Below are 26026 nucleotides of genomic sequence, written 5' to 3' on the forward strand. Positions count from 1 at the left end.
TTAAGTTTATATGTTGAAAGTTATTTTTGTTTATTATTTTTAACTTTTAGAGTCTGTGAAGGTAGTTTGGGATTGTCTATTTTAGTGTCTATCGTTCGAACTCAGCATCTGCATTGGTTTATTCTTCTACCCTTGTAACTGCTGGTGTTTATTTATTAATTCGCTTCAGAGATGTTTTATTAGTCTCAGAACTACAGAGTCGTTCTGAGAAATAGCCCTCGGTCTCCTCCGCCGTAGTGTAATTCTTCTGGATGATAACGCAAGACCACATGCAGCGCAAAGAAGGAAAAAACTTGTTGAGTGTATTCAGTGTTTATGCTGGAAACGACTGAAGCATTCCCCTGCTCTAAAGCAGAAAATAGCTGGCCATCATTATTTGACCTATGATTACATCAAAACTGCTACCTTATGAGACTACGAGAACCTGAAGCGGATTTCTGTGCAACCAGTATGGAAAACTGTCTACCGCCGTGACAAGTGCATGAACAAAAAACAGATGTTGAGAGCTCTCTATCATCAGGTGTTTTGATCTTCCTGCTATATCAGATCTAAGTCATACCGGTAATAGGCTTTGTAACCTTTTTTAGTGATCATCCCTCGTAGATCGAGTTTGCCACTATAAATACCATATTCATGCATGGGACTTTCCCCTCCTCCCCCCGAAATTTTAACTCAAAAGGAATTATGGTCCCCATTATATACGAAATAATTCTGACAGCCACATGAAAGCATATGTGAAACTAAGTCATTTCGTATAACACGTAATGATCAAAAGGCGGAAATACAAGGGTTTGGTCTAAAACTATTCCGTCTTAGTATACATATATCTTCGCAACTAACAACTGCGAAAGTATCTGATACTGCGTACAGGGATGTATGCAATTACTTACCAATTCACATGATTAACAAATAAATTTTATCTGTAGTAGTAGGAAGTGTCCCTAAACTTCATGATTTACGACAATGTCTTTAAAAAAAAAAAACTCATCTGGTTTCCGTGAAGAAAATCAAGTGATTGAAATTATACGATGATTAATAAAAGTGAATGAATATGAAAGAACTGATGGAATGAGAACATAGGAGTTAACGGAAGAACCTCGAGAAAATCCACGGTCACGATGTTGTCCACTATAAACTCACATGGCCTGAGATCAAACCACGGACTCCATTTCAATTATTAGTAATTTTCATGTAAATCTATTTTCAAACTGGCAATACTAAAAAAAATAAACTGATGATAAATATTTCTGACAATGGTTTTTAATATGTAAAAACTCTATATTCCTCTACAAAAGCTGCACTACCGATAAAATGATCAAACATAAAAAAGAAGTACTCCCTAAAACAGCAAAATAGATTTGCAATAGAACGCACCATGTGAGTCACAAATTATATAAATCGAATTTCCCCATGTTTGTAGCTGGGAGAGTTCGCTGTGTTAGAAGAAATTGCACAATATTGTAAACAAAATACAAATCAGTGAATCATCATTAATTAAAACCCAGGAAAACAATTAAGAACTTATAAAACAGGAAGAACCAGAACAGGGTTTTGAAAAATTCTGTTTACAAAAATCTTATTGGGCAAAACTGAGTTTTATTAAATTTTCTACGTATTTAAAGCTATATTCCTGCTTAAAATAACACTTAAACATTCATGTTCTATTGTACGGCTGCAGTGGTTCACCTCTAGCGCGGGTTCCTAATTCGATAACAGCTCCCGCCAAGAGCGCTTTGTGGTGGACAAACCATGTGCATGGGTTTTCTCGGGTTTTTCCGTTTCCTCGCACTTGTCATGCCACCATTATCATCCCACTTCATCATAGTTTCTCTTAGCCCTAGTGTATAATCAAGATACATTCAACTACATTTAAAAATAACAAAAAAGGAAGAAAGAAATGCCGTACAAGTAATCCGTGAAACCTCATCCGCGTTTCGAGGGACACACTTTGCACCATTGACGCTCGCTTATATTTCGATTTCTAGAAAGAAAGTACATAATTTTCTAGAGTAACAAAAAGGTGGATAATTTTACGTAATACACAATAGGAAAAATCCCTCCTACATTTAGATTCAAATCACTGAGCCAGCCGTTTTGACTGAAGATCATTTTAGTTTCTCTCATAATACGCCAGGCAAATACTGAGATAGTACCGTAAATTCAGGAGCCAGAGACAAAAGACGGCTTCATTGAATGGATGTTGTTTTTCTAAAATAAAAAGTTTTTATGTTTTTAAGAACTGAAATGTTGCAAATGGATTTTTTCTCATTTTCCGTTACCAATGTGCTTTCTAGTGTAGATTTAACGACTAAAGAGCGCTTGTGACAAACAGTAATTGTACTGTGATAGTAATAAGAATTCTATGTTATTTTACTTTTAGCATGAATTTTGAGCCTTCTCCCTTAGGATACGCCCTTTAAGGAAAGTTACATGATAAAATCCCAGCTTGAGGTAGGTACTATGTTCAAAAACTCATTTCAAACTGTTCAACTATTTCCTTATGACGTGGTCACAAACAACATGTAGCGTCGACTTAAATGTGAAGGAAGAAATTGTAGAAAATGCCCTCTTCCTTCCCTTAAAATTGAAAATTTCAAAACAGGGATTATCTTATTCCTTTATGAGGTGTTTATATACGGCATTTCATCTTCCTAACTTGACGTGCTCATGCGATACTGTAATTTTGAACCCCACCTCTATTACAATGTGCCCTTTACGAAAGTAACACAAATAAATAATGATAATAAACTATGCTCCAAACTTCAAGTCAAAGTGTTTAACCGCTTCACCGATGCGATCACAAACAACATGCAACCTCGCTTTCAATGTGAGCAAAGGAATTATGGAAAATTACCCACATGTCCACTTACTTTTAGTGAAGACTTTATATACCGAATTTCATCTTCCTAATTTGGTGGGCTCGTGACATACTGTTTTTTTTTTTTACATGAATTTTGAACTCTCACTAACCCCTTCCTATAGGATGCGCCCTTGTATCAAAGTAATATGATAAAAACCCAGTTCAGGGTACACAGTAAATACTGTATGTTCGAAAATTCATTTCCAACTACTTAATAGTTTTCCCGTAATGCGATCAGAAACAATAGGCAATATTGCTTTCAAATTACAGAAAATGCTTCCCTTCCCCCTTAAAATAGAAATTCTCAAAAAAGCTTGGACATAGGTTCACTTATTTTCAATGGATCTTTCTAACTTGACAAGATCGTGAGATACTATGTTTTTCGAGTAGATTTTGACCCTCCGTCGCTCCCCTCCCCCCATAAAATACGCATTTTAACCAAAGTAACATGATTAAAAAATCCAGTTCGAGGTACGTGATAACTACATCCAAAAATTCATTCTAAACGGTTTAACCGTTTTCCCGTGATGCGAGCACAAACAAGATTCTTTTCATTTTCATATAATAGATTACAGTTGAACACTGTTACAGCGAATTTGATCGATCGCAAACAAAATTCATTGTCCATGATTCCCAAATCCTTTTGTTTTCAATGATATTCTGTACTAGTGATAAATACATATTTTAAGCCAATTTAGAAATTAGGCATATACTACGCAGCACGATTACAGAAAGTAATTATAATTACATCAAGGTTCTAATTTCAATACAAGTTTTGAAGTATATTTTTGTAGATTTTTTACGTGGACTTTTATATATTTATATATAAAAATAGCGAAAATTCCATCAACCGTGAACCTGAGAGAATAAAACTTAGAAACGTGTATTTAGAAAGCATACCATGCATTCTGGATTAATCACTGCCACGTGTAAAATTTCATACTATTTTAGACTGAGTACCAGCTTCAAGTTTAACAACAACACAATAAAAACTATGAACATCAACTTCCATTAAATCCTAAATTTCTAACAATGGAGTTACCTTAATCCACCGAATTTGTACACTAAATGCCTTCTGCTTCAACTAACTTATTCTCCAATGATTTCTAAAGAACAGTACATATCGCTTACCTCCAATCGTACTTTCTTGATACTCGTGAAACTGTCCTTTCACAAACCTCAAAACTAAACTGGATTTTCCAACTGCGGATTCACCTAAAAGAACAAGTTTGAATTGGCAAATTTTGCCCTGTGGCGCACCATTTGGTCTCTGGGCCCCACCCCGCGTGGCCATATTGTTCTGCAAAAAAGAAAAATCAGAGCGTTTAAATGTTCTGTAGAATCCTAGCTTAAAATTCACATTTTAAAGAATTCCAAAATAAAAATATATTCACTTTGTGATTAGCATATAATAGTTCATCTCTCATGAGAGAAAGCGAGAACAATGGCATTAATGCTTTCAGAACCAAATGTGGGCATACTGATGGAAAACACTATATGCATAAGGTACATGAGTAGTTTGGTATACAATAATACACTTGATATGCTCGACTAATATACTTATCTTCATAGAAGTGCATTAAAAAAAAAAAAAAAAAAAAAAAAAAAAAGGATATAAAGTTGACACCAAATGCTCTGTAAATGGATTCAACTAAATATAAAGAAACACCTTGTAAAATAAATGTCTCAAATAACAAATGTTAATTAAAACTTTGAAAAAAAAAAATCTAATGAATAAAGTATCACAAAATAACAATTAACAAAGACATTAACAACTGCACTGTACGCTTCATCAAACACAAGAGGTAGAAAAATATTAAAAGAGCATTAACTGGAAATTTTCATGCCCTATTAGCCTTGCTTTCACGAACCAAGAAAGTGAACATATTAACTGCACAGTTCGAATACATATATGACTGGATATCCTACAGGGTGCTCCATAAGCCAGTACCCACACTAGACAACCTAATTTACATTTCTTCTGTTACAGGTACAAGCAAACAGCGTGTGAGGATCCCACTTCACTTGAGTTTTAACTGTAGGGGAAGACTGACTCTTGTATCTACGAAGTGATGATTTTGCCCATTCTTCACCTTAAAGAACGGTTCATGCATGTCAGGGAATTTCTGAATGTGAAATTCATAAAAATTTTAATAGTGCCGATTCCATTCTGAACTGTGTGTCCAACATAAGAGTTGAACAGTTTAAAGAAATCATGTAATTATATTAGAATTTTCTTTTGTAGGTACTGATTATTGGACACCCTATACTTTGATATCTCCCATAAAAGGCAAATGTTATGACTTTAGCAATAAATAAGATGCCTGACTATAATAAATAATCTCTGCCAGAGAATTTTTGTCTCTGATGTAAATCAATCCCTATATAAGAATACAATCCTGTCTAATCAACGACTAATTTCTTAAGCTAGAAACTTGAAATCTAGACAATATATAGAATTTGTGACTTTAGAAAACAGTAAGGAAAATTTTTCAGAAATTCCATGCGGAAGAGTAAGAGGGATAGGTTTGCAATTAATAATAGCATGCCCTTATCTGAGAATAAATCCTGCAAGTTGACATGAGATTTTATATTTAAATTCCATCTAAAATCCGTGTTTTAGTGTTTCTAGACTTTGCGCTAGAAAACTGTAATCAAAAATATGATTAACGCAAAGTCGAGATCAACCCCCCTTCCCCCCTCACACACACACACACAAACACACCAGAGTGTTACTTCAATTTATGTCAAGATTTTTTATTATCTCGTTCAGTTCGGTATTAATGGCTAGCACCTTTCCATCACTTTCCACTTTCAGATGTGTTATCTGTTGCTTAAGTCCCTCAGTTGTGCATCCAACATTCTCTTCTCAGCTTCCCTATCTCTTCCTTGTGGTGCAAGTACTCTTCTTTGCGTCTCTGGAGCCTTTCACGTAAAGCAGCATCTTCTGATGAGGTGTTAAATACCTCCTGCCTTTTGTACCTGGTTATGAATATGCTTTTCTGCTACAAGTCTTTTCATGCATATTTTCTAATAAGAGTGATTTATTGGCAAAAATCTCTTTCAAGCGTTGCATTTCCATGCGAGAATGACAGTCCAATTTTTGCTATCTTCCATAAAGGTTTGAATTGCTTCAGTGATAGCAAGAAACTTCCTGTAAGCAGCGTCAAGTCCTAGTTCGTTACAGCGTCAGAACACTTTTTGAAGTTCTACTACGTTCAGATTGAGGAGATGAATTCTTTCCCCGAATTTTCAGCAAGCACATCATCTATAGCTGTCAGATTTGAAGATCGTCTAGAAGAGAGAACTTTTCTTAACCTACATGGAGTGAATGATGAACTACCTGAGGATCTAAAATTTAACTGCTTTGTTAAATAAATTCTCTGTTGAAGTTTGACAATCGTAGATATTAGAATGCCTCGGCCGACATATAAAAGGTCCATTTCTGTTATTTCTTGGCCTTTGTTTTCATCTGTACGACAAAGCATCAGGCAGCAAATTCAATGTTGACATTTCTGCTCACAATATGATTCTCTGCTTCTGTCACATCAACACTTATATCCCTGCATCTATACGTTTCCGCGATTCTGGTTTCACATATCGGATCATGAGATACTGTACGTTTTCCCACACATAGATCAAAGACGAATGGGGCCATTGGTCTTAAAGTCTGAAACCTACACAGGAAGGGCTCACAATTCAATGGCTACTACCTTGCAGAAAGTCAGTTTGCACTTAATAAATGGATAGCTTGCTGGCTTCTTCAGGGTTTCTATACGTCTCGTGTTTGGCAGCTTTGCTTGTTGTAGAAATTTAATTACATAGTCCCAATTTTCCAATGCCCTCTGAAAACAAGCGGAAATTTCTAACTAGTAGACGCCGCAAAACTTCACAGGAAATTTTGTGCATATTTTGTCAAAGTAAACTTTTCTCGATGGGCTGGAGGGTCACTGAATAAGTAATGGAAGTAACGTATAGATTACACACGGCGGTCCACCGATATTTCTGTCGTTTTTAAGTGTTCTCCATTTGTCAAAACACAGACGTCTGAAGAAATTTCAAATTCTCCCCTGAGTTTCAATTGGCTTCTCCAACATTCTCTTGCCATCTTTACTTTCTCTGATTTTTTCTAACTTCTCGTATTGTAGAAAACCTGTATTAAACAAAAATTTTAAAAATCGAAAAATGTTTAAAGGCGGATGAAAATGAAATAATAACCAGTGAGCTGAATAATATTTCAATACGACTAAAGAAAATCGTATATCCACGTCTGACGGTAGAAAAACTGCGTAGTCTATGCACTGGAGAGGAACAGAACGTAATAAGCGAGGAACATTCTAGAGTTTATGATACTCTGGGAAGAGTTTAAGAAAGTAGTATCCAAGATAAGAAATGGAACAGCATCCTGATAGATAAGGCAATTGAGTTCATTAAGAGTATAGAAAAGAAACAAAGAATTTCTTCGGCTCTGTAATGAACTATGTAAAGTGACAGTGGCCACGAAATTTCATGAAACGATACCATTGACGAAGAGAAATCGAACCCAAAAAGTTAAGTACAGTGGAGTCCCGATTATCCGAATTTCGATTAACCGAGGTTCCATGTTATCCGAACATAATCCAAACAAATAGACAAAAATTTAAAAATTAGTTCAGTTACAATGAAAAGCCGTCATGTTTCATCAAAAGAGCAAAAGTTAAGCTCGCGTAAAGATAACTACTCCGCCGGGGTGGAAAAACAATATGATTTTTTTTTAATTATTTTTGTTGATTTAAATCGATTTTTTTTATTTAAATCAAATCTTTCTCCTCGTATAATACAAGTCGCGAACTGAAGAAAAAGCATTAGGAATTAGAATTAAATGCTAATTATGCCATTTAAGTGAAAGTATTCGGGCTGAATTTTGAATTATCCCCAATCGTTAACTTATATCAATCCCAAACAATGTTTCTTAACTCTTTTAAATTATGGCTCTTTTTAAAGCTAAATTATAGACTTTCAATCAAGCAGCTACAGCATCATTCCTATTTATCCTAGGATCATGGTACATACATCACTCTCTTTAGAACAGAACAGCTTTTGAAACGATAACATTCACATTTCCCTACCATGTTCTTGAAGCGGGAAATTTTGAGAATCGTTTCTTTTAAATTTTGATCCCCTCTGGATTCCCCTGTGTTAACGCACAGATCTCAAAATCATCTGGGAAATACTAAGGGGTGTACTAAATGTGTGTACAAAATTTCAAGCTTCTATCTTGAGTAGTAAGGGTAAGGAAACTATTTAACAATGAGCTAAGAATATTCCCACAATGACCCGGATGTAATATAAAAACTTCCCCAGACATCCCTATTTATCCTAGGATCATGATTTGTACATTATTCTCTTCAGAATAAAACAAATTTTCAAACGGTACCAGTCAAGTGTCTCCATCATGTACCTGGGTCGGGTAAGTCACAAAAAAAAAAAATTCTTTGTTAAAAATATTTTTTTTTTTAATTTTTGCCTCTGTGGACCCCTCCCCCTGTTTTAAGGCAGAGATCTGAAAACAAATCTGAAAAATACTGAGGGGTGCACTGAGTAAATGTGCAAAATTTCAATCTTGTGCAAAAGTAAGCCCGCGAAAAATAATATCCCCCGAATACCCCAGATTCCTGTACAAAACAGGATCTCAGGTGACAGTTTCCTGAGACATCCCTATTTATCCTAGGAGCGTAGTACGTACATAATTTTCTTCAGAACAGAACAGCCTTTCAAACGGTACCATTCATATGTCTCCGTCTGAGGCGGGAAAATCACGAAAAAAGCAATTTTTTGTTAAAAAATATCCTTTTTTAAAACATTTTTGTCCCTCTGGACCCCGCTGTTTCCACGTAGAGATCTTGAAAACATCTGAAAATTATTAAGGGGTGCACTGAATGAGTGTGCAAAATTTCAGCCTTCTGAATGAAAAATGTAACCCGCCAAAACATAATAATACGCATAACAAAAAATATCTTTTTAAATTTATGACGTCATCACACACTATGCCTCAACGCAGAAAGGCGTGAAAGCATATATAACTTGTTCTAAAATGCCTCCAGTCTTGAAGAAAACGAAATAAAAACCCTTATTGGTACTTTTTTAATCGAATAATGAAGATTCTACTCTATCACCTAAAAATAGGTGATATAATTAAAAAGGTTAAGCATTAAGGAAAAAGTACAACAACGTTTATCAAAATGACTTTTTTTTTTCACAAAAATTACTGATATTTGGCAGGAGCCTATTTTTAAAAACTCAGAACTAGCTTGCGGCATGAAATACATAAATTTCACCTATGGTTATAAAATTTAAAAAAAAAAAAATGGAGGGGGGATAGGATCCCTCTAAATACGCCCTATTATCTGGGAACAAACAAACAGACACGCACAAAAAAGAATTTTCGTCTTAAATGTCGATGGTGATTTCCCCGTTGGAATAGTTAACGATTTTAAAACCCAAACCCAATGTTACGAAAAGAAAGCAGGATTGCTCCGTTACCTGTTCCAAAGGGGATTTTCCCTAATCCTCCTCTACATGTCACTTGCTTTCATACTATACTGTACATTTGAGTCTCATTGCGTTATGATTATAAACTTCCATAATTCTAATAACAGAACAAACGGGATTTTACTTATTTTCACTTTAAATTAATTTATTTCGGAATTATTTTAAAAAATCAAGTGTCCAGACTGATTTAAATCAATCCACCCTAATGTAAACGAAAAACTAGGTTCTTATATATAAGTTAAGTGACAAACTGATTAAGATAATTCTATATTTCTGCTTCAATAATCACTTTGCAACTTGTCCTACAATAAAAATGAAACTAAATAACCCTCGAATTGTGAATAGAGTCTGTACATAGTTGCGTCTTATACTATTTTATTTGTATATCTCTCAATTTCAAGTTTTGAGCTTGTACGTGTACTGTATGGCAACCAACTTTACGATTTCTAGTTGTACATTATGCTTTTTCCTAAATTATGCCTTAATATGTTCTTCCTTGAATTATACTTCATTTTTAGTCACTTTTATTACATATCTGTTTTATTTTACTCGTTTTTATTACACAAACATTAAAAAAGCTTTATTTATTTGTTTGTCTGTATGTGTGTGTTCAACTTTCTTCATCTTCGCTATCGCTGATAGTCTCAGTGTTTTTGTTAGCTCTCCTATTAAACGCAAGCCGCAAGTGAGCTCAAGATTTTCTTAAGTAAACGAAGATCTGTGTGGACTTAAAATCAAGTTTCGAGTGTAGAAGCTCCTTTCAACTGAAGCACTAGAAGGACGCACGATTAATGCTTTCGTGGCCAAGGTATTCAAATTTAGCATCTTATCGAGGTGTTTCCTCGAAAAGGAAAACGCCACTGATTCTCAGTATAAAATGATCTTCAAGATTGTATCCGGAAGATTACCGCTAAATATATAAACGAAACGAAATATTAATTATGCCTGTACTCAAACTTCAAGCACCTCCCAAATGAAATTAGGACTTTTTAGAAAACGAAACAATCACAGAAACCCCTCCCAAAGTACTTTTCTAAATCCGCTACTGATTATTTGTATAAATTTGTATTCAAGGTTGTATCCGGAAAATTATTGCTAAATCATTGCACAGTTACAGTATAACAAATGTGAAAGTACGGTTTGACGGATGTGTTGAAAAACGTACGCTTTGACGGATATATTGAAAAACATACGTGTAACTTTTGCGCTAGAAGCTAGAGTGCTAAGCTCTTAGAAATGAAACACGGATGACAAACTAAAATGATCTAGAGAAGAAAAAAATGTCGATAACTCAAAAGAAAATAAAGTTAAATAGCGTCTAAAATTGCCCTCAAATACTACATTCTTCATGTTAGCTTATTCGTAAAACATGTGTTCCATCCATCTTGATGGTGCATTTCCAGGGTTTGCCCAAGTGGGCCCAGCCCGAAAAAACCCAGCGGGTTTTTTCGGGTTGGACCCACCTGAAAAAACCCGCCTTAAAACCCACCTGGGTTTTTGAGCTTTCTGTTAGTATATTATTGGTACAACTAAGGTGATCACATTGAAAGTTATTTTTATCAGATTTTGAACTTTCTTTGGGCGAATTAGATGCTCTCACGTTAAGGTAGACAACAACATTCAAAATAAGACCTTTATAAAGTTCTGAATAAACTGAATGAATGAATAAAACAAAAGTTCCCTTAGCTTGAGATAATTATAGAACAAATTAATGTGTGGATTATGCTTATAGCCTATTTGAAGTAAAATAAGCAATTGTATATTTTAGAAAAATACTTTCCGCGAATAGTGTGCTTGCTGACTCGGCGCTGCCGAGAGACGTTATCCCTCATACGTTGACGGGTTTAAGGTCACAGATGCCGGTACTAACAGTAAATATGTAAATACATTAGTAAAACTATTAGTATTATTTCTTACCTTTGGTGGTAACAAAAGCATTCAGTAAAATTTGGTTTTTTCAACAACAGTCATTCCAACAACAGCCTTCAAATAAGCATTCTGTAGAATCAACACCAGCAATAGCATAAATTTCTTGTCAAAATTAAGAAGCTTAATGCCCGGAGCTCCCAAGACTACGTAACTCTTACTATTTCAAGTGCTGAATTCAAACTTCAGCATTAATTGAAGTTTCGATGTACTGTAAAGCAAGCTGCATTTTCAGGGAAAACCTGTCGTGAAAGAAGTGTTCGGGAAATTCCCGCAATTGAATGCGCAAAGCATCGGAAGTGAATACTTCAACAATAAAACTATTTCTTTTACGCTGGAAGATATTTAATTACATTTATGAAACATTTACTTTATAAAATATGAATTATAGGCCTATCTTTGTTAACTGTTTTAAATTAATTTTCGGAAAAGAATAGGGTTGGTTTTTCACTGACCTGGCCGGAAATATTGCTGTTATTTTGATTAAGGCCGGTGACCGGTGCAAACTTCTTACTAGCCTATTTATGACCGGTTTTTTCAAACTTGTATCTAGTTCAAAGTATAGATTTAAAAAGTAGCTTTCATTCTGTAAATCCAAAACTCATTTTTTACCATCTATCAACGATTAATATATTTTGTTCATCTGCTTACATAACTTTGAAGAAATGACAGGGACTGTATCACGAAAAATTTGAAATTTATTTGTAAGGAACTTTATACATTCATTGAAAGTAAAAAAGACTCCTTAAAGCAATTTCCTGTAGTTGATGTGTAAGTTTAAAGAATAAATTTCATTTCCCAAATCCAAAATTGTCACGTAAAGATTAATTTATTCATTTGTTTCGATAATTTTAAAGTGGTGGTGATATAACCGCCACCAGGTTATAGAAGTATTTTTTGTGGACGCCCTGTATATTTCGTGAAGACAGTGATTATTATTTTCGATTTGTACTTTATTCTGCAACGCATATAAGTTCTTTCTTTGGTGGGAATTGCTTCTTTCCCACACAATTGGACAAAGAAGTCTTTCATCGTTTTTTCATATATATATTTAAAACATTGCTTTTGCTGAGAACATTTCAGTTAGTGACTAACCATTTCAGTGTTTCTCCCTGACTCATTATATGCATAGTATATATTCTATAGTCAATGGGAACTGAATTAAGTGTTTTCTTTAATCGCTTATGGAAACATTATAATAGATTGGAGAAATACGGGCTGACCAGATGTTTCAGTAACCAAAGTGGCACCAACTGTGTTGTTTCGTAGTTCGTTATCTGTACTTTCTCACGCCAGTGTTATCGCCGTGTCTAGTGCATTATGGGCAGTTGACTAAAATTAACATAAATTGTTTTCCGTATTCTGTTTGTATGTGCATACAGGTGAGTAACTGAGTAATTTTTGAAATGAACTGCCAACACTATTCCGTTGACCATTGCAACCCGTAGCTTGAGCTTGGACGCTCAGGGAGTTTGACTACAGGTCTGGAAGATGCAACCACGCATCTCGCGTTGAACTTCAAACATAAGTTGTGTTAAGGGGCACAAGCTATTTAGCCGGTGAAGGACGATTTCTTACGGCTAGCCCCAATCAGTGAAATCCTAGGTCCTCAGACCTTGTGCGTTTCAAAAGTTATATTCGCGCCCTCCAATATCAGAATTAAACTGTGAAGACCTTCTTTTCGTTTATTTACTCAAGATTTACTTTTACGCTGCAGGACTGTTCAGCGTAACAACTGGGTTCATCGTGGGACGATCCAGACAACTTTTCCCCAGTGCGAATCCCCCAAGTGTGTTCATGGTGTGAGCAAAGTATTTATAGTGATACCTAAATTATAATCATATCTACATAGAAAGGGCTATATCTCCCGAATAGGGCAAAACGTAATTTCAGCGGCAAAATTTATTAGTGTCCAGTGTTGTATTCATTTCTCTTCGTTATTTTTTTCAAAATAGTGTTCCAATAAATAAGTATAGTGTCAATTAATCCAGTGTGTTTTCGTTGTGTGTATGAGTGATGTTTGTGTGTGTTATGGTCTGGATGACCGTCTGATCGTCCGTGAGGTTTTCGAGACGAGACACCCGAACCTCTCGGCGCCTAATGCTCATCTCATTATTGAGACCGACGAGCTTTTTGGGAAACAGTTTGTAACCTTTCTTGGAGAGGTCTTCATCATCCTGTCCAGGTAAGTTAAAGTATCAGGAGTATACTTATTGGTAATACCACGACCTCTAGTTGGTTACATATAAATGACGCCCGAACTACCGACCCGAATCGAGACCGTTGGTGCTCGAATATACATATAAAATCAATATTTTAATATATCACTTCTTTTCCAGCTTAGAACCAGTAATCTGAAGAAAAAAAAAAAAAAAAAAAAACTTCTCTTTCAGGTGATTTTAATAATGTTTTGTGATAGCATATTTTATTCTAATTGTATGTTTTAAGCTTTATCTTGTTCAAGATGGCATATAACGAAGCAGATTTGTTTACTAAGATAGCTTCAGTTTTTCAAAAGCATTTAGATAGGTTAGAACGAAAACTAGATAAAAATAATGAAAAAATTGAGAGATACATAAAGGAAAGTAAAGTTGATTTTAAAGAGAGCTGTGTTGAGTTTAAAGAGAATTGTGCTTGCTTGAAAGAGAATCTCGTTGAGTCAAAGAGTGGATTAGGTCAAAAGATCGACGCTTTACGGGATGTGTTTTATGAAAATAGTCAGCAGACGGAAAATGCTGAAAACAAAACATCGGAATGTGAACCCCAGTTACAGTCAGATTTTTCTACCGAAAACAAAACACCGGAATTTGAACCTCAATTACTGACTGATATTCCTAGTGTAAACAAAACATTGGAATTGGAACCTGAGCTAGAAACTAACACTCCTAATGAAAAGGAAACGCAGAAATCTGAACTCCATCCAGAGACAGGTAGTCTAAACCAACCTCGTAACAAATCTGGCAACGATTTTATCTATTCAGAATCTAATAACATCCCTGATAGTAGTACTAGTGACGTCGCTTGTAGTAGAAGTAGTGAAATCCACGAACATATGATTGTAGACGACAGAGGTCGTAAGCGCACAAGAATAACTGTCACAAACCACAGAGAGAAAAAGCGTAAACGAGATTACAATTATAGCAATAAGCAAAGATACGCAAACCGGAGCGTAAACAATACGAAATTGAAAGGGAATCAGAACCAAGACCGCACTCGAAAAGGTAGTAACAGAAACAGAAGGAGTCGTAAATCACGGCCACGAAATATGAGTTATCACAAACGAGATTGGAAACGCAACTTGAGTGAGAACATTAAGAGTATTTTTGTACATAGAGGTAACCATCGTAGAAATAAACGAACAGACTACAGTTACCAAGGCAGAAACAGTAATCATAGGAAAAGAAAAAAAAAAGAGGGGCAACCAAGACTGTGTGTTGATACAAATTTTTCTTTCAGAAAAGCGACGCATTTCTAAGCGATAAACATGTATTCATTTTCTTCCTTTTTGCTTTTAGTTTTTGATAGAACACCTGGACACGAAAAGAAGAACTACGCATTTCTTTTAAACTCATTTTTGCTTCCAGCTTTTAACTGTTCGGCAATGAGCAGATAACACGTTTTTCTTTCTTTATTTTGATAAGATAGTCGCTGCATTCTCGACCACCTGTGCTTATGGTTACGAATGACGAACGACACACAGCTGATTCTTTTCCGTGTCGCGCCTCACAATTGAATACTAATGTTGCAAACCTTATCATTGACTTACTATTAGTTTAATGTCATTAATTTTTTCTTGTTTTCATTTCAGATGTTTGAATTTAGATCTTTTAGTAAATAATTAACGTATCACATACGTAGGGAAATTGCATTTATCCAAAAGCAATTTGAACTAGTGGCGCAGTTCCGTATTCCTAGCTAGTGGGAAGATGTTTTGGCGTTCTAATATATATTTTTATTGTGTTAAAAAAAAAAAATCTTTTAGGATCCCTTCCCACTTTCGAAATTCATAAATATGCTATTAAATGTTATTTACAATTAATGTTTAGTTTTCTTTTTAGAATTAAAAAACAAGGAATGTATGGAGATGCCCACGATAAGAAAATTTTTAGTTCTTAATTATATATGCTGTATATTTGTATATTTGTAAATGAAACTTAGTATGTAATCTCATGCGTAGAATATGGAATTTTACACTTATAATCAATGTTAAATTTCTTTTTCAGTGTTAACCTTAGATTTTCGTTTTCATTTTAATAGTAACCTGTAACTAGATATGTGTATTCTTAGTTTAAATTTTTTAGTATATTTATACGTCTAGTAATATTCTAGTGAATATTTTAATGTTTATGAATCGTAACTATATTGTGTACTTGTATGTTAAGGTGTTGTAATTTTTTTTATTAATTTTCAGAAAGCTATATTTTAATCACAGTATGTCCCAAAACTATTTGGAATTTTTTTTAGTAAAATTGTTTTTGTTATGGAGTATTTCCTTCAGAAATCAACATGGCCAAAGGTTTTGAAATATAAATCTTTAGGTTTCAGCCATAACAAACAGTATGGAGGATTTTAGAAATCAACATGGCCAAAGATTTTGGAATACAAATCTTTAGGTTTCAGCCATACTACCAATGACGGATGATTTTCTTCAAAAATCGACATGGCCCATTATTTATGAGGTTTCAGCCGTCTCAGAAATATTGATATAGATCCCGAAAAATAAACTTATTTTCTTTTTTTCCAACAGCATGAAGCCATAACGTTTTATGAAAATTATTTTGTTAATTATTTCGTATGCTCGATGACTGAATTTTAATATGTTAATAAGACCATTTTGAATATTTGTAGCGAAGATGCCTAAGAAAGTTTAACTGTCATGGAGTGACATAACTGTCTTGTAGGGAATTTAATTTGGATGTTTTCAGACCGACCAGAAATTTGTAATGTCGTTGACTATACTCTTGTTTGTATCCCATGTTTTTCTCTTCACCGGTCTCATGTATTTTGTCTTGTAGAGACATATCTTTACGATGCTAGGAGAGCATTTGTATTTCGTGTGTTTACACATCTTTTCCAGGTGGATGATGTACGTTATGTTCCAGGGAACATACGTGTATTTTACTGAATATTAGTGTTGATATTTCAGTTATGTATAGAAACATTTTATAAGTGCCTATGGTTGCAGGCCGTTCCACGTTTCTAGTCTTGCCTCGCAGGTGTCGATGGCATATTGTGTGTGTAAGTACGTGTAGTATTACACATTTTTCCCACCTATGGTTTTGGTCAATTCATGGTGTAATGACCATTTATTTTCAGGAATGTTTGGACTAGCGAGTCAACTTCCTTGATTTAGACCTCGAAAAACTTGGATCAATATTGAATAGTTTTCAACATTTTTATTAATAAATTTTTTGCAGATAATACCCATCTATTTTGGTAACCCTACAATGTTTACGTTTATGGAAGTGAACAACAACCATTATTTTAGGCTTAAGCTAATAATAACTTTGTTTCAGAATGAAATCATTTGTTGTATTGAGCATTATCGAACTAAAGTCTCGACGAGCAGATGGCATTTGATCTTATGGCGTGCCGAATTTCCTTCATACATGTCAACGAAATCACGATCTTTTTCTTTGATATGCAGAATCATGCTTATTTCTTGGAATTACTATAAACGTCAATTTTGACACTTAGGTTTATTTCTTTTTATTTTTGAAAAACGATTTTTCGTTCTTTTCTGCCAAACAACACGAGGCACAGTAAAAAAAAAAAAAAAAAAAAAAAAAAAGGACATACAGGTGAAAATCTTATTTTGTTTATATATTGTCAGTTTATCATGTGTTTACATTTCCATTCATTTTACTTTTTCAATGATTTTCATATTTTTCAAATATATTAGAGTGATATCGAAACTTTAATAATAATTTTAATATTTTAGTACCTTTAACATGTTTTGCTATTTGCTTATTCATTCATATTATTATATTTTAAATACAGATATCAGTATATTTAAAAAGAAGACATTTAAAAAGTTTTTGTTGAGATAGTTGATAATTCTTCAAGTCGATGTTTTCATGAATAGTTATCGTGTGTGTATATTTATCTCATATTATACAAATGAAGTGATCGAAACGGAACACTTAAACATTTTACGAAAAGAATTTATTAGTGTTAAAAAAAAAGAAGCATTTAAATAGCCCTATAACGTATTTACTTCATATTATATCAAATAAAGTGATCGAAACGGAACACTTAGACATTTTACAAAAAGTATTTATGTGTTTTTTTTTTTTTTAAAAAAAGTAAGAATTAAATAGCCCTATAAACGCTTTCTGCGAACTTTAAAAAAAAAAAAAAAAAAAAAAAAAAAAAGTTATCATACAGGTGTTATAACCGTACTTCGCTTCTCACACCAGTGTTAAAAAAAAAAAAAAAAAAAATCTCCCCTTCTTACCTCATCAACTCATCGTTGGAGAATCATGGAGGATACTCACACAGGAAGACAGCATGGTTTCAACATGTGAAGTAACGGAAGATAAGGAAACCCAACTGCACCAACTGTTCAAGAGGATCTTATTACCTTATGGAACACTTGGATTGGACATTGCTCATGCAGGAACCTCATCATGTTGTAGTGAGTGAACTAGTTCTTTAACTATTTTAAATAGCCCTTTTTCAGGTGAAAAACCATTCATCGTTCATGCACGTAAGTCTCACACCATATGACAGTGTTGCCAACTAACTTATTTTAAATTTTCAGGTGAAAAACCTAATTTTATTCATACTTCGTCAGACGGCCAAGGGTTCTCAACCTGTCTACATGTGCACTTGACAGGTCGTTCCACTTTCGGACACCAATCTATAACCGCCACCAGGTTATAGAAGTATTTTTTGTGGACGCCCTGTATATTTCGTGAAGACAGTGATTATTATTTTCGATTTGTACTTTATTCTGCAACGCATATAAGTTCTTTCTTTGGTGGGAATTGCTTCTTTCCCACACAATTGGACAAAGAAGTCTTTCATCGTTTTTTCATATATATATTTAAAACATTGCTTTTGCTGAGAACATTTCAGTTAGTGACTAACCATTTCAGTGTTTCTCCCTGACTCATTATATGCATAGTATATATTCTATAGTCAATGGGAACTGAATTAAGTGTTTTCTTTAATCGCTTATGGAAACATTATAATAGATTGGAGAAATACGGGCTGACCAGATGTTTCAGTAACCAAAGTGGCACCAACTGTGTTGTTTCGTAGTTCGTTATCTGTACTTTCTCACGCCAGTGTTATCGCCGTGTCTAGTGCATTATGGGCAGTTGACTAAAATTAACATAAATTGTTTTCCGTATTCTGTTTGTATGTGCATACAGGTGAGTAACTGAGTAATTTTTGAAATGAACTGCCAACACTATTCCGTTGACCATTGCAACCCGTAGCTTGAGCTTGGACGCTCAGGGAGTTTGACTACAGGTCTGGAAGATGCAACCACGCATCTCGCGTTGAACTTCAAACATAAGTTGTGTTAAGGGGCACAAGCTATTTAGCCGGTGAAGGACGATTTCTTACGGCTAGCCCCAATCAGTGAAATCCTAGGTCCTCAGACCTTGTGCGTTTCAAAAGTTATATTCGCGCCCTCCAATATCAGAATTAAACTGTGAAGACCTTCTTTTCGTTTATTTACTCAAGATTTACTTTTACGCTGCAGGACTGTTCAGCGTAACAACTGGGTTCATCGTGGGACGATCCAGACAACTTTTCCCCAGTGCGAATCCCCCAAGTGTGTTCATGGTGTGAGCAAAGTATTTATAGTGATACCTAAATTATAATCATATCTACATAGAAAGGGCTATATCTCCCGAATAGGGCAAAACGTAATTTCAGCGGCAAAATTTATTAGTGTCCAGTGTTGTATTCATTTCTCTTCGTTATTTTTTTCAAAATAGTGTTCCAATAAATAAGTATAGTGTCAATTAATCCAGTGTGTTTTCGTTGTGTGTATGAGTGATGTTTGTGTGTGTTATGGTCTGGATGACCGTCTGATCGTCCGTGAGGTTTTCGAGACGAGACACCCGAACCTCTCGGCGCCTAATGCTCATCTCATTATTGAGACCGACGAGCTTTTTGGGAAACAGTTTGTAACCTTTCTTGGAGAGGTCTTCATCATCCTGTCCAGGTAAGTTAAAGTATCAGGAGTATACTTATTGGTAATACCACGAGCCGAGGACAGCGAACAGAACTACAGCCGGTTACAAATAAATAGCTGCCCGAACATGGACCACGAACTTGAGATTGGTTACAGTGATAAATACAAAATCAATGCCGATTTCAGTTTCTCATTATAGTAAGGATGGCCAATTCTGGAATTCGGAAAAATTTCTGAATTCTGGAATTTTCCGAAATCCGGAAAGTGAAATTTCCGGAATCCGGAAAATTTTGGCCATTCTTAATTTCTAGCATTAAGCTTATTATTGAATGTACTAAAGATATGCAGAATACAGGTGCTAATGCAAGTTTGTTCACGATAGTATTTTCCTTCCCATGGGGGAGGGGGTCCGAACAGAGATACGTTACACTTAGACCTATATCATAGGGAATTTTGCGGGGGTGCGGTTTTTCTACTTTCCATACTTGGCAAACACTAGAAAAGAACCGTATTGCAACAAGTGCTCGGGAAATTCCCGTAATTGAACACACAAAGCATCGAAAGTGAACTTAAACAATAAAACCATTTATTTTACGTTTAAAAACATTTATTTCATATAAGACATTTTGATGAATTATGTCTTTGTTTCAAATTAATATAGCTATTTGGTATTCATATTTGCCGAACGTCACTCAGGCTCCTGGGACGATCTACATTTGTTCGTTTGTCTGCCTGTACTACACAGTGTTCAACTTTCGGTCTTTTAAATTTTCAGGATACAAACTGGAGATACTCTGAATTTTCTGCATAGATTTTGGCGGCATACGAACGTAAAATTACAAAATGGCTCTTAAAAAAATAGCGGATATCCACGCTACAAAGGGCAGTTTTCGGTCTTTCAAGTTGAAATTTTCAGAGAAAAAGCTCGAGAGACTAAATTAGCTGTATATATTTTGGCGGCATAAAATTTCAAAATTGCGGCCATTATTCAAAATAGCGTATATCCATGCTACAGGGTACAATTTTCGGACTTTTTAAGTTCAAATTTTGAGGGTAGAAGCACGAGACATTCTAAATTTTCTGTATAGATGTTTTCGGCTATCCAATAAAAAATTTCAAAATGGCGGCCATTTTTTCAAAACAGCAGAGAATAGAAAAATGTTGCAAGTTGTGACAATAACAATATTGAAATGTAAATCATATTTTAACATTTTTACTCCAAAGACATTGAAATATTTCGAAAAAACCCAATGAAACCCGATAAAACCCAATTAAACCCGAAAAACCCACATGGGCCCAGGTGGGTTGGGTTTTTTCAAAAATACCCGGGATTTTTCAAACCCTGTGCATTTCAGAGAGAATTATAACATTTATGTCATGAAATTCTTATCTAACTATAGAATATACTATAAGAAAGCTATTTAGATAGAAAAATCATGAAAATGAAAAAAACCGAAATTTCCAAAATTCTAGTTTTTTTTTTTCCCAAAAAAAAAAAAGCCGGCATTTTTACATCTCTAGGTACCGTACATAAACAAAGGCATGTTTACTCAAAATGCACTCTGAACGGTCGAAACAATCGTCCATTTATTTTGAAATCGTATTTTCTAAAGGAAAGAAGAACGACTTCTACAGACAGACACCCAACAGTCATGTATTACTACTTGAATACCTCAAGTGTAATTTTCAACCGTTCGAATTGCACGCAACTGAGTTCGCGTTCGCGATTACTAGTCGAAATGCTCCATGTGCACATTTGACTATATAAATTGTCCATTTAGGCATCAATAACTTTATAACTCCATTTATAAATTGTCATCAATAACTGTTCGGCAACTAAACTTTTCTCTCGAGCTTTTTCTTCTGATTCTTCTTCCACTCTGTTACATATATCATCCGCAGACCCACTTTATATGAAGTTCAGTGTTCTATTTAATTTGCACTTCTATACACAACGAAATAACAATAATAAGACACATCACGTACTTGGATATGTCTACGAGTAATATGCTATTGGGTTATTACGCTATACGGTTTGAAGGAAGCCATTGCACCAGCTCCGAAGGAAATCATTCATGTTGAGAACGTTACACCTCAACCAAAAAATTCAAAAAAAAAATTAAGGATCCTTTGGTACTCTACATAAAATACGTTTCCCAATAAGCTGTGCCTCAGAACCACAGACATTAGGTTACATTACGTTAGGTTCAATAAGTGCAATTTCATACTCATACTCTTCACTTGTGTTACTATATAATTTAATACCTACACATCTCTCCAGACTTGATTCTGTTCTCAATTTCTTCATTGCTATAGTCCGTTTTCGTGTTCCTGCACTGCGATTATTATCTAAGAAGGAACTCTTGCTACATCTTAATATTCAGACTCCTGAAGTACGCAGAATTACCTCTGACCTGAAGTATCTACATAAAATAGTTAATGGAAACTTAAGATCGGAAATATTACTTCAGGAACTATCCTTACGTGTACCTTCCCGCATCACCCGGAATACCCACCTATTCCATCTTGCCCGTCCTAGGTTGGCTGTTATACAGAGGTCTCTTTTTTATAGAATACCAAACTGTTATAATCAAGTAACAACTGATGTGGACATTTTTTCGAGCTACCCAGTGTTTGAAAGAGCAATTAAACGAGCTTTGTCGGAATAGTTTTACTTTTACACTCTTTTTCTCTATGTTGTTGTTATTGTTGTCGTTTTTTTTTTTTTTTTTCGTTTGTTAGCATGTCCCTGTGTAAAATGGCAAAGTTATGCTGTATCTGGGAATTTGTTCAATAAATAAATAAATACGAAATAATTGTGTAGACGGAAAAATTATAGCGCAACTTATCAATACATATTTAGGCAGTCACTTATATTTTTCGCACCCCATAACCTACAGATAATGCATCAAGTTCCGATAAGCCTGGCCAGGCCAATCCTATGTAACCAAACCTAACCTAACCTATTTACTTCTGTAATTATTGTCATGCTGAAAAGTAAATGACGGAGTACATACTATACAATCTACCCCGTTTGATTATTGCCTAAAATTACATTCTCTGAGTTGCACCGTACAGACTTCCAGCAGAGCCGAATACACTACACTTGCTTTTACATGAAGAAGATATATTCCCTAAATATCAATCCATCATGACATACTACCGGTACATAGTGAGCATTTTTTTTTTTTTTTTAATAGGTAATAGGTTCATTTCTCTAGTAGTTCTACCATGAACTTGGGATTCTGAATATGTAACAGATTATGTAAAGTTAGGCAGGAAGGATTAGTTTCATTATCTCCTAGTTTTGAAACAAATACTGGTAACAGCTTCGAAGGCTATTATCCATACGGCAAACATCACATCTCGGTGTTCCTCAATAACAAGCTCATAATTTTGGATTTGGGGGAGGGCAGAATCTTTTGGTTAACATTAGTACTCTCTTGCTATATCTTCTGTATTTTTGTTTGTTAAGGTTAGGTTAGGTTGACTTAGTACTTACCTTCACTTAGTAATTATATTTTCGTAACACGAACGCATTTCCCCTGTAAACATTTTTAATACCTGATTTTGGCTCCCCAAACCCAAAACTATCCCATACTAAGTTGCATACATATACTTACGAGAATCAGGTTAAATTAGATGATTCAGTAATTTCTTGTTTGGTACTTTTGCTCCCGCACTAATAATACTCTTGTCCATGCTATGTTTATATTTTTTTTTAACATGAATGGATTTATCTGACAATTAATTAATCCTATTGCTACAGAACGCGGTTTACAAGACATCAGTATACTCAGCAATGCGTACATAAACATTTAATTGTACTCATAGCCCATAGACAATCGGCATGCAAGTATTTTTGAACATGCAATTTCGGCTCTTTTACACTAAATAATTATTGTTTTCAGCAAATAAATTCCCTGTTGATAATTATATAGCCTACAGCAATTATTGCAATGAGGAAGTTATTCATCATGACAACCCACATACTCATAAAAACAGGGGAGAAGAATCCTTTCCTGGGTCATTTTACTTAAGTATTTTTAACACGTTTAATTCTCTTCTTTAGTAACTAGTAATCATGCACAGGACCGTTTTAAATAGTTCTTTCCAACTTCAGTATAAAATATTTTCTTCTTTTCGTATTTAAGTTAAATAGAATTGCACAAACGCTATACACGCATAAAGCCCAAGGCCTACATACTATGAACTGATGGCCACAAAGCAATGAATACCATGCTTTACAGTACGGGAATACATTAAAGCAAACATTTGTAACCCAAAATGAATTGAACTATTTACGCAGTTACAACTTAATCAACGAATTCATCACTAGATAACGTTACAAATGCAATAATGCATCACCAAATTATGCAAGATACATAACTACGGTAAATATATGTTCTTTAAAAAGAATACAACCCTCATACAGAAATAAAATAAATAAATCTTTCAGATGCAACATTCTGTACTTTGGCATGATGACACATCTCGAATACGTACGGATAACAAAACTTTTATTCTCAATCAAGAAACTTTATATAACATATCTAATAAAATAATCTAGTTCCAACCCAAATTAAATAACATATAACGCGCTTCTTCACTTAGATATGTTAAACAAGTGACGTTTACATTTTTATGTCCACGATCGAAACAAAAAAGGGGCCCGAAGTAGGCCTCTTTATTTCAATGTTAACTTTTCCGTGTGCCAACTGACGTACAGAAGTGAATACAATAACTGAACTCTAAAACACTGAGCCGAAGGATATACTTGATTTCTAACCCACATTACGTACAGACTATATTCGTGGCTCTGGCTTTATTGCGTTCTGCATTGAGGAATTAATAACATTGCGACTGAAATCAGCGTTCATTTTGTGATGATCAGACGAATAACCTCCCATCACTTCGACCATAATAACACAATATTTCAGCCAGACACTTTACGCACTCGAACGTTTCCTACATACAACTTTTATAAATAGTTTGCAAGCAACACTAACACAAGTACACTATTATTTACCTAAAAATATTCCTTGCACAGATCAAATTAATTTATTACTCAGCTCCAGGTCACACTAACGCGCACCACCCTCCGGTGAAGTCACACTATCTTCGTAAGGTCAATATTCTTGCGCGAGCAGTAAAAAAGAAACTTCAAAATTATCACTCGTAAGTCAGAAAGGTAAGAACTGCAATGCAAATTATATTGTATAATTACTTATTAAACGCTGTTAAAATGACTGTACGCTGTACATTTTAATGCATTTTCAATATATTGGAACTATTTCTTCGCACTATACAGGAACTTACGTCACGATACCGTTCTCCATGTTTTCATTGGCGAAAACCCCGTGTATTACGTCACATATTTTCGCGATTGTGGTCTGCTCTGAATTAGTAAAGGAAAAATATTTTATATGTTAATAGTGCTCTACATATTGCATTGTTATTTACAAACATTACAATAATATTTTTAAATAGTCATTTGTCATAAGAGCTTTAACCTTTCTATGAAAATGATTGGTTGCATAGCAACGATCAGCTGATTGGTAAACAAATAATCCACAATCAACTTTCTGCCATCACTTACTTCTCTTAATTAGATTTTAATTATTAGTGTGTAATGAAAATATCAAAAGAGTATTTGTGTTGTGTATATACGATTACTTACTGTCCTATCGATACGTGTATAATTTTATTCTAAAATGGAAGTAAACAAGGGAAGATTCATTGATAGGAGTCCTGATATTCGGCCGGTAAGTTTATTAGTGGTTATAATTATTATGATTATTTATTAACAAATAAAATATATTATTATAATTGCCATCATAGTAATTAACAGTGGTTGAATATGTTTTATTTTGATTTTCTAAACTTCGTTATAAAATACGGAGGTGAATGTGCTTTTCAAATGCAAAACTGTTATTTTCGAGCGTATCAGATTGAAGTTTATTATGTGAAGGACTGTAATGTTTCTTGAAATTTCATTCTTGATTGAGCTGCGTACAACACCATATATGTTGTTGGCTGTATGACACATTGCACCCGACTCGTAATGGGTTGCTGTTAACTGGGGGCTCCTATACACAAACAAGACTAGAAAAAATAGATTTAAAAAATATTAGGATATAGTATACGTAAGACCGTCTGAGTTCCAGAAGAAGCTGGACGCTCATACTTTTAGGGATTTTTCATTGAGTATCTACGAACTTAGAAAGGGGGTAACAAACCCACTTTCATTTACTTATCCACTGATACGAAAATAAAAAAGAACGTACCTATTTGCCCTTGTACTTTATATGCTATAGCGCATTACATTATATGCAACAAGGATTTTGGTCTGCATCATGATATAAATTTAAAAATATTTAACATTTTTCGAATCGAAATCAACAAAATTTATTCTAGAAAGTAAAAATAGAATGTTAAGCACATATAATGAAGACAACGCAGTGATTTAATTTGGTAACGTATAAATATATAATATGAAGTATCCTCGCGCACGGAAGACAGGGGGTTCTCATGTATACTATTACCAAACATTAGTA

At 34.5% G+C, this 26026-nt stretch overlaps 2 protein-coding genes across 4 annotated transcripts in view; one reads left to right on the forward strand and one right to left on the reverse strand.

Moving 5' to 3' along the window:
• Rab5 (RAS oncogene family member Rab5) overlaps positions 1–24655 on the reverse strand; it is a 50165-nt gene extending 25510 nt beyond the window's left edge. For 2 of the 3 annotated variants that reach the window (XM_081760647.1, XM_081760652.1), the window contains exons 1-2: positions 24499–24655; positions 3992–4160 (exon numbers count right to left, since the gene is read on the reverse strand). In XM_081760647.1, the coding sequence (XP_081616773.1) occupies positions 3992–4154 (163 nt within the window). In that variant the 5' untranslated portion in view covers positions 4155–4160; positions 24499–24655. Of the gene's footprint in view, positions 1–3991; positions 4161–24271; positions 24416–24498 lie in introns of those variants that run through there. The other variant, XM_081760649.1, reaches the window with a different exon arrangement.
• A 172-nt stretch (positions 24656–24827) lies between these two features.
• The window catches only part of LOC145687174 (EF-hand domain-containing family member B-like), a 101609-nt gene continuing 100410 nt past the window's right edge, over positions 24828–26026 (forward strand). Inside the window, exon 1 of the mRNA XM_081760640.1 lies at positions 24828–25234. Within this exon, the coding sequence (XP_081616766.1) occupies positions 25184–25234 (51 nt within the window). The 5' untranslated portion in view covers positions 24828–25183. The remainder of the gene's footprint in view (positions 25235–26026) is intronic.

Source organism: Thermobia domestica, chromosome 1 (assembly GCF_964235325.1).
Source record: "Thermobia domestica chromosome 1, izTheDome1.hap1.1, whole genome shotgun sequence".
NCBI lineage: Eukaryota > Metazoa > Arthropoda > Insecta > Zygentoma > Lepismatidae > Thermobia > Thermobia domestica.